General features: G+C 36.0%; 1 protein-coding gene across 2 annotated transcripts; it reads right to left on the reverse strand.

The window, feature by feature from the left end:
* Nucleotides 1-2,424: 2,424 nt before the first annotated feature.
* LOC114370780 (probable serine/threonine-protein kinase DDB_G0286841) lies at nt 2,425-9,994 on the reverse strand. 2 transcript variants are annotated; one of them, XM_028328169.1, is made up of 9 exons: nt 9,842-9,994; nt 8,800-8,893; nt 8,169-8,256; nt 7,982-8,087; nt 6,379-6,449; nt 6,132-6,238; nt 5,929-5,995; nt 5,680-5,745; nt 2,426-2,697 (listed from the first exon to the last, which is right to left on the reverse strand). In XM_028328169.1, the coding sequence occupies exons 3-8, from the start codon at nt 8,207-8,209 to the stop codon at nt 5,709-5,711; spliced, it is 429 nt and encodes a 142-aa protein (XP_028183970.1). In that variant the 5' UTR covers nt 8,210-8,256; nt 8,800-8,893; nt 9,842-9,994; the 3' UTR covers nt 2,426-2,697; nt 5,680-5,708. The 2 variants fall into 2 exon arrangements, with proteins under 2 accessions (XP_028183971.1, XP_028183970.1); XM_028328170.1 differs by lacking the exon at nt 8,800-8,893 and having other exon boundaries at nt 2,425-2,697.
* Nucleotides 9,995-10,268: the final 274 nt, after the last annotated feature.

The raw sequence follows: 10,268 nt of genomic DNA on the forward strand, positions 1-10,268 counted from the left end.
GTGCATGTGCGTCGACTACCGTGCTCTAAACTCCGTCACGATCAAGGATCGTTTCCCCATGCCAACCATTGATGAATTGTTGGACGACCTTGGCCACGCCTCATGGTTTTTGAAGCTTGACCTCCGCCAAGGATTCCATCAGATTTTAATGGCAGAAGATGACATACCGAAGACCGCCTTTCGCACCCATCAAGGCCATTACGAATATCGCGTAATGCCTTTTGGCTTGAGCAATGAACCTTCTACCTTTCAGGCCACGATGAATGCTCTGTTGCAGCCATTTTTGCGTAAATTCACGGTGGTTTTCTTCGATGATATCCTTGTGTATAGTACCACTCTCGATGATCATCTTCATCATCTTACGTTGGTCTTCGAGGCACTCCTCCAGGGCTAATTTTACTTAAAACAATCTAAGTGTTTGCTGGCCCAACGCCAATTGGAGTATTTAAGCCATATTATTTCCGACAGAGGGATCGAACCAGAGCAAACTAAGATCACGGCCATGCTTACTTGGCCTGTTCCCTCTTCGCAGAAGGAATTATGCAGTTTTTTGGGTCTCACCGGTTTTTACCGTCATTTTATCAAGGGATATGTTTCCATTGCCTCAGCCCTGACACCTCTTCTTTGCAAGGACAAGTTCCTCTGGTCTCTAGCGGCTCAGGCAGCCTTTGATCAGCTTAAGCAGGCTATGACCTGCGCCCCTATGCTCGCTCCCCCAGATTTTGCCATTCCTTTTGTGTTAGAAACATATGCATCCGATAGTGCAATGGGTGCAGTCCTCATGCAACAGGGACACCCGATTACTTTCTTCAGTAAGCAATTCAGTCCACGCATGCAGCGAGCCTCAATGTATGTGCGCGAGCTCCACGTGATGACAACTGCAATTCGAAAATGGCGTCATTATCTGCCGGGTCACCCATTTACAATACTCACAGACCACCGGAGTTTGAAGGACCTAATGTCTCAGGTAATTCAAACCCCTGAACAGCAATACTATCTCACTAAACTTTTGGGTTATGATTACCAGATTGCCTACAAGCCAGGTGCAACTAATGTGGTGGCCGACGCATTATCACGAATTGAGTCTGGCCGCGATAGTACTCTATTCATCCTCACATATCCCTACTTTGATTTTATGACTCAGCTTCGTCAGAGTCTTCACTCCAGCCCTGACTTTCAGGCAATGCGTGATTCCATCCTTCGTGACCCCATTGCTTATCCAGATTACCGAATTCAGGATGACTTGATATTCTGCAAAGGCAGCATTTGGTTGGATTCGAAAAATCCTTTCATTCAAACTCTTCTCTTGGAGTTTCATTCCAGTCCATTGGGAGGTCATCTCGGTGTTGCTAAGACTCTGCATCGCCTCCAGGCCAATTTCGTATGGCCCTCCATACGCGCTGATGTCAAGCTTTTTATCCGTCAATGCTTTACTTGTCAGCAACTTAAGCACCTTACTCACCGTCTGGCGGGTCTTCTCCAACCACTTTCGGTGCCGTTAGGAATCTGGGAGGATCTCTCCCTCGACTTCATTACCCACCTTCCGAAATCGCACGGTTACACCGTCATTTTGGTGGTTGTGGATCATTTCACGAAAGGCGTCCACCTCGGCGCCTTGCCGGCCCAGTTCACTGCATCTAAAGTTGCCACTCTGTTTTTTGATATTGTGTGCAAGCTTCATGGTATTCACTGTAGCCTGGTATCTGATCGCGACCAAGTGTTTGTCAGTGCATTTTGGAGAAAGTTGTTTAAACTCAGTGGCACCTTACTTCGTCTTAGCACCGCTTATCATCCTCAAACGGAGGTTATGAATTGCGTAGTGGAACAGTACCTCTGTTCCTTTACCCATTCTCGACCGTCGGAGTGGCACCAGTTTTTGAGCTTAGTCGAATGGTCCTATAACACCTCGCTACATTCAAGCACCGGGATGACTCCATATGAGGCGACCTTCGGCAAACCTCCTCCTTCCATCCCTGACTATGTCGTTGGGACTTCCAGGAATGAAGTTGTTGACTCATTGCTGACTAACAGGCAGATTATACATGCTTCCTTGACACAATGTCTGCTCAAAGCACAAGCCGCTATGAAGAAGTATGTTGACGCCAAACATAGGGACAAGGAGTTCACAGTTTGCCAGTGGGTCTATGTCAAACTCCGACCTTACTGACAGGGATCCGTTACAAAGACCACAAATCAGAAGCTTGCTAAACGATATTTTGGTCCTTTTGAAATTTTGGAGCGCATTGGCAGTGTTGCTTATCGCCTCAAGCTGCCAACTGATTCAAGGATTCACCCCGTTTTCCACTACTCCTTACTTTGTCCTCACTATGGTCCCATTTCTCCCCACCCCAGTGCTCTGCCCCCTCACGCCATCGATAATCAACCAGTCCTAGAACCCCTTTCCATTATTTCCTCTAAAATGGATTTGACCACCAGTCCCCTAACACCCATGGTTCTGGTTCAATGGGTGGGTCTGCCACCCGAGGAAGCAACTTGGGAGCCTTGGAATACCATCCGCGATACTTACCACCTTGAGGACAAGGTGGTTTTCCCGGCAGGGGGTATTGCTAGCAATCCCCAGAACCCAACTGAAGACATACCGGTGCCACAAGGAAGCAGCAAGCCCAATGAAGTCGAGACCCATAGGGAGAGCCCCAAACGAAGCACCAAACGCCCTACGTACTTGGATCAGTATACCTGAGTAGATGAGATAATATAGAAGTTAGTTACAGATATTTCCATTCCGTTAAAGCTAATTCTATTAGAAAATTGTTAGGCAATCAGTAGTGCAATTGTGAGTGTAAATTCGCACGTGTAATTCTGTTAGCTCAGCTCACCAATTGTATTTAAATAAGATTGCAAATGAATGGAAAGGGAGGAATATCATTTGGCTTATCTGTTAGTGTAGTAAGGAGGCTTCCTTGACCTCGAATCCAAGGATCCCCGTCCCTCTCGTCTCTAACAAAATAACACAAAAATTCACATAAAATATTACTCAAATTATGATTTATCACTTTGATACAATCATTTTGTTTGATTAGATATGGTTGAAGGGGTATATTTGGGTTGGGTGGAAGGGAAATATCACATGAATAATTTTTCAATTCAAAATTATGGAAGATATAAAATTTGGATAAATAATCACTTCAGTTCTTGAATAAATTTATAATGTGTTGACACTTTAGTCCTTGAAAGATAAAAAAAATAAAATTTTATGCCTAAATTTATGAAAAGTGTGATCATTTAGTTCAAACTTTAAATATCTTCGTCAAAGCAAACACAATGTTCTACATGGTATTTGTGGACAGATTTGTCAGCGAAAATTTTTCTGTGTGTTACTAACTCCGGTGATGAGTAGGATGAACAACTTTGTCAGTAAAATTTCAATGAACTGATTTGTCAATTGGCAGAAATGTTAATTTTTTTTTACAATAGCAAGTAATGTAGCCATTTAAACCCAACAACTATTACTATTTAACCCTTTTCTTCTTTCTCCTTGCTATGCCTTCATGTTTCCCTTTCCACAACCATGGACCGTCGATGCCAAATGCAATTTTCGAGGGTGGCTTTTTTTTTTCCAGTGGCATTCGGCCACCCCTTTCTTTCTCTTTCCTTCGTTTTTCTTTCACCGCTACACCCTCTTTTGATCTCCAGCATCTCCACTAACGAATTAAATGATTGAATCTCTTATCCCAAAAAAAGAACATCAAAATATATCACAACAACAACAGTCTTGAATATATCCACCAAGAACTATTGCTCCAAATTAACCTTCCTTCGACCACCACCCAACCCCAAATCGTCTCCTTCAGCCGCCGCACAAGAGTGGGAAAACACGTCGGCAAGAATGAGACGACAAGGTTCCCTTTCCATTTCAAGCACAACGACAATGAACCTTTACCAACTCGCAATGTTGAGTTCACGCTTCTAGATTTGAACTCATTTTTGTTTTCTTTTTCCAAATCTGAAAATATGCACAATATTGCAGGTTTTTTATTTCAAATATGTGGAGTGAGAAGAGAGAACTGCATGCATGAGTGAGAACATAATTGAGAGAGAACCTAATACTCCATATTTGCATTCGTATAGGCATTTGTGTGTGAGTCAAGGAGAACAATTCTTATTGGAATATGCTTTTGTGATTTAAGTTACTGTGAAAATGATCTCAGGTTTGCTTATGTTTAATGAGTGAATCTATGAAGGGAGAGCAGCAGAAAGGAAGAAGGAGGAGGGTATTCCAAGGAAAAGAAAGAAAGAATGGACATTTTTTCAAGTTGACAAATTGGTCCATTAGAATTCATGGTGACATTTAGTTCATTCGGGTCACTAACACATGCAGCAAATTTTTGGCTGTCAAAAAGGTCCAATGATGTCATGTAGACTTAACCATTTGATTTAACAGAGATATTTGATGACGGGACGAATTTGTCGCACTTTTTACAAATTGAGGGATAAAATTTTATTTTTTGATAATTCAGGAATCCATTGCAAATTCAAAGATTAAATTGGATATTTATCTTATAAAATTTTATAAAAAGGAAATAAAGCATGCTTGGGAAGGTTACGTGCTAATCTATCATTTTGTAAACTTTAACAAATTGTCAATTATGGAATTCTTTACTTTAAATGAAAAACTACCCCTTCTCTCTTTCTGTCCAAACTCATCCACTCAAAGCACTACTACAAAAAGAGGATTCTACATCGGTTGTAAGACACTTTCCACGACGGTTTTGAACCGTCTTTGTAGCACGTGTCGTAAAAAGTAAGGACCTACGACAACGGTTTAAAAAAACCATCTTAGAATAGATTAATATTCTAAGACGGGTGTCTTGAAGGGACCGCTTTAGAATATACTAGCTTCTACATCGGTTTTCAGTAGACCCGTCTTAGAATGTATTGCTTTCTACATCGGTTCTGCGTAGAACCGCCTTAGGAAGTATTACATTCTAAGACGGGTCTCGTGTGGGGACTGTCTTAGAATATTGTTCTTTCTACATCGGTTCTATGAAAAACCGCCTTAGAAAGATTCTTTTTTTGATAGTTCTCTTTTTTATCTCATTTAATTTTGTTGAGGCTGTATACAAAATAATCAATTACATAGGCCAATTCTATGAAGACAATCATTACAATTCTGTATAAAAATAGGCAAAAAGATAATAATCACAAGTATTACATAGGTGAAGGCAAATATATTATAATGATTAAGTAGAATACTATGGTGTACTATAATTTGTATACCTTCACATTACAGACACATAATAAAAATCATTTTTGTACCTAATAGCATAAAGTAAACTGTGAGGGAAACAAGTTATCATTACCAGATAAGCAAAAATTAAGCTGAACAAACTCCCTAAACCAACCTTATCTATACAAAACAACCCTGGAAGAGCAGATACCAGCTTGCAAATTTCAGAATTAAAAATTAATCAATAATCATAAACCCATTTTTTATTCTCTATTAAAAAAAAAAAGAGGCTCCAACATCAACATCATCATTGATTAATATGATAAAAGTTCAACATTTGTAAAGAGATAAGCAAATAAAAAAACATTAAACTTTTCCAGTCCAAAATAACTCCCATTTGTGAAGCATAAACCAAAAACACTACAAAACAAAAAAAAACAACAAAATGAAAAAAAAATTGATTTTTTTTTGTTCTTTAAATTAAAGCTGACCTTTTACACCCAGGAATCTTTATATTCTACTATAAATGGATTGCGAACTTTAAAGATAAGCTCCATCTGCTAATTGAAAAACAAAGAATAAACAAAGCATCTCAGAATCCTTAGTTAGCATAGAAAGAAAAAAAGTAAGCACCCCATTCCGCATTTTAAAACATAAAGCAACAAATATTAAAAATGAAATGCAATAGTGAATAATATAAAGAATAAAACCTAAAAAGGTGGTGTTAGTGTTAGTATTACCTCCTGGTGAGCAGATCTACTAGTTTTGTCAGTCTGGCGGGCAAGACGTATCTTCTTAAGGATATACCTAATTTTACAAACACAAAAAATAACAACATAATAATGAAAAAAAAATTATATATATATATATATGCAAGTTTTTCATGAGTGTGAGTGAGAATAAGGAAACATGAGAGAGACATGATAAGAGTGAGTGGGCTCACCTTTTGTTTTCGTGCCTGTGTCTGATAAGTAGAGCTGAGGCAAAGGAACCTCTTCCAATGTGTTCAAGAATTTCATATTGCTCCATTTTTGGACTTGAAGCAATTCACTTCAACGTAGAGACAAATTAAAGAGAGAGCAGAGAAAGAAAATAAAAGTAAGGAAGGTGAATCAATTAAAGAGGAAGTGAATATAAGCGTGCAGAGAGAGAGACAGAGCGTTAGTTTGGGCACCGTGCTCTTATTTTACTTTTGTGTGCTCCTATTGAGTCTTTTTCCCAGAATACGCTTTTGAACTTTGACCCTCTTAGTCTTATGTTCCTGTTCTTGTATTGCAGCAAGTGGAATCAAATGTGAATTAAAAAAAATAAAAGGTTTGAATTTTCAGGTAGACAAAACATGAGTTAAAAATTTATAACATATCCAAACCAAGGTCAATTTTGGAGAATAACTTTTTATTTAGTTATATTATTTGTAATAAAACTAATAAACATTATAAAAGTTATCCTAATTTTTTTTAACATTAGCCTGGGTACTTAATTAGTCGTAAAAAGTTTCAAAGACAAAATATATTTTTAAAACAAACTTTAACTTTGAGTAAGGAAAAAAGTTGGATATTAAGTTAAATGACTGAATTTGTCTACTTAATACAAAGTTTAGCTTCTACCTAAGTTTTATCTCTCGAGTTTTTTAGCTTCTAATTTTTAATCCCTCAAATTTTTTATAATAACTTTTAGTCTTTTATTAATTTTTTTGACATCACTTTTAGTCCCTCTAAATTTTTTGTCTATTTTTAATCCCTCATTTATTTTTATTGTTCAAAATTACTCTCAAATATAAAATAAATAAGGGCTAAAAATAGACAAAACATGAATTAATTTTAAGAAATAAAAATAAACAAGGGACTAAAAATAGAGAAAAATTTAGAGGAACTAAAAATACTAAGAAAAATTGAGGAAAGACTGAAAATTACCCAAAAAAACTTGAAGGACCAAAAATTAAAATTTGAGGGACTAAAATCCTAATTAATCCAACTTTTTTTTTTCTTTTCATCACTTGTCATGGAGGAGAGGTTATATACCAATTTGGCCCCATCCATGAGGTTACGTACTTATGTAAAAGAAAAGAATAGAAACAATACTGAAACTATTAATAGCTTGTGCATTTGATTAAATAACAAGGAAATAATGGCCATACACAAATACACAAGCAGAGGAAAACCAAATTCACAATACTAAAACTATTAATAGCTTGTGCATTTGATTAATTAACAAGGAAATAATAGCCATACACAAATACACAAGAGGAAAACCAAATAATAGCCGTACACAAATAATAGCCATACACATACTGCTAATAGCTCAACTCAATCATGTTTGACGGGGGCCTTTGATCCAATGAACACAAGTCACAAGCAGGCCCATCACCCAAAAGGAAAATCCACAAATAATATTTCAAAAAATATTATATATTCCTTTAATTGTTTGTGTAAATTTTTGAAATTGAATTATAGTAATATAATCATACCGGCGAGAATGATTTAATTAGTGAAAAAAATGTGTATTTAATTTTTACCGTGATTAGTTTTTAATTCAATTGATTGGAAAACAAATATAATTTCTGACCTAACAAATAAATGTTTATAAGATTTGTTAAGTTATACTTTCTTATTTTTTTTAATTAAAATAAATTAATAAATTATAACTAAAAATTATCTTAAAATCAAAATGTAACCTATTAACATATTTTAATTAAAATACAAGTGTATAACAATAAAGCAATTTATTTTACCAGAAGCAATAACTTTTCAAGTAAGCAAAAGTAATTCATTCTCTAAAAGCAAATAAACTTACATGTTTAGCCATTCCAAAGTCTGTCAGCTTGATTTCACCATTAGGATCAACTAGAATGTTAGCCCCTTTGATATCCCTGTGAAAGCTGACTGAGCAAATGGATCTCCTGCAAACAAATGAAGACTTAAGGCAACAGTATTGAAGGCTTAAGGCAACATGCATAAAACTTTAAAAATAATAGAATTACCTGATTAAGTTGTTTGAGGCACTCTTTTGATAATTGGTCATCACAGACAACCCTGACTTCTTTTATTGCACACAATTGTCCACTATCACTGTCAAAGTTGCAACACAAGTGTTTTAGAGATGTACAACAAACATAGGAAGCACAATATATAAAGTTTCAAACTTGTCCATAGCATTGGCATTTGGACAGAGTGCAGATTCTAAAAGAAGGCTGATGATACCATTCTGTAAACATAGTTGTACTTCAAAGCTAGTTTTTTTTTTCTATTGCCAATAACAAGTAGCACTGTAATATTTCCTTTTGTAACCTACATATTTGCTTCAAAAACCACAAGTTTCCTATTAAAATTGTGCACCCTCTTTATTCACATTTAGGAGCATCAAATCATCAAGGCATGTACCCAAAATTTTCAAATTTGAGTAATCTTTCAAGATAGTATATATATAATCAAATTCAATTAATCACTTGTTAATAAATAAATATACTTACAGGTTGTTTGCTAACACGGCACAAGTAATACATATGCTCGGCAGAGCAAGCCAAACATTACTTGAAGGAAAAAAAAACACATCATTCAAAGAGCACATAAAAGAAAAGTAGAAGCATTAGTTACAAGAGTAGAAAAGCATACAATTGATCACAAGTAATGCAGCAACTATAGCTTCTTATGGAGATGGAGGCCAATACATTCCTGCCACCAGCCACAAAGTCCCAGGCCAAGTACTCTGATGACAAGTAACACCACCTTCATTAATTTAATTTTCTTCCAGCCCAAGAGATATACAATGTTCTAGGATATCAACTTAACTAAATGAGTATTTTTTAATGTGAAATAACAACATTAAAACTATACTAAAATGAGTCAAATTTACAGCCTAATGCTACACTTTTGAGGGCACAAAATTGGAAGCATCTTTCGAAAATCACCAACCAAATAATTATAAATGAAGGGAGGAGGTTAAGAATTGTACAAATCCAGTAGTTTAAAAGGTTTCCCACCCACCCAGTTCATCTAACCAAACACCAAAACGCACCTCAAAAGGGAAAAGGAAATGAAAACTAGGAAGTTTGTATAATTTCACAAAACCTCATAGTTAGTGTAATTTACTCAAGAATAAATTTGTCTTTTGTATGTATATCTGGATTCTACATTTCAAGAGAGCTAGATGTATCAGACAACTTTAATTTAGATTATTTCAATTGTCTCCTCATGTTCTAACATATATCCTTATGATGTATTTAAATCAACTAAAAACAAAATTTGATAGAAACCATCGAAAACTATACCAAGAAAAAAGGAAGCAAAAGAAAAAAGAAAAATTATCTCTCTGTACCTAGCCAGGTACACCTTAAGCGGCTCTATGTAGTCTTCAAATTCTAAAGTGTTAGAGATCAAAAACGGGAAGACAAATACCAAGTGGCTCTCTATACCTAGCCAGGAAGCATCTTTTGGAAAGGGTTAGAGAGATCAAAAACGGGAAGATAAAGGGAATTTTGAGGGCACAAAATTAAACTTGCTAAATTGAAGATAATTGAAAAAATCTCAACTTTATATGTTCATCTCACAGACATCCCCAACAACATGAAGCAGAGAAAATATAAAAGCAAGAAAATTCCCTCTCGACAAAAAATAAAAATATGGAATTTTTGCCTAACAAAACAGAAATTAGTACATTTTTTTGGTGGGGTGAACGCAACCGATGCAGCCTCTTCTTTTGCTGGTGCCTCTATTGTGTCGTCATCGGCGACTGCTGCTTTGATTGTTCTGGAGAACTTGAGGGGCTTCGAGCGGGAGAAGGAGAGGTGCGGTCGAAATTAGTGGCGCGATGTTACACGAGACTGAGTAGGGTTTTATTGAATATATATATATATATATATATATATATATATATATATATATATATATATATATATATATATATTAAAACAATGACGTGTTTATGATAGGACCGTCTTAAATCATCTTTCATTTAATTTCAAAAATGCCACTAGACCGTGCTTTCTAAGACGTCTTTAATGCAACCATCGTAGAGTTTATTCCAGAAATGCTTATATTTACGGTAATGTCACTGCATTATTAATTAAAACGGTTTTCTCACT

The sequence above is a fragment of the Glycine soja genome, chromosome 10 (genome assembly GCF_004193775.1).
Source record: "Glycine soja cultivar W05 chromosome 10, ASM419377v2, whole genome shotgun sequence".
Lineage (NCBI taxonomy): Eukaryota > Viridiplantae > Streptophyta > Magnoliopsida > Fabales > Fabaceae > Glycine > Glycine soja.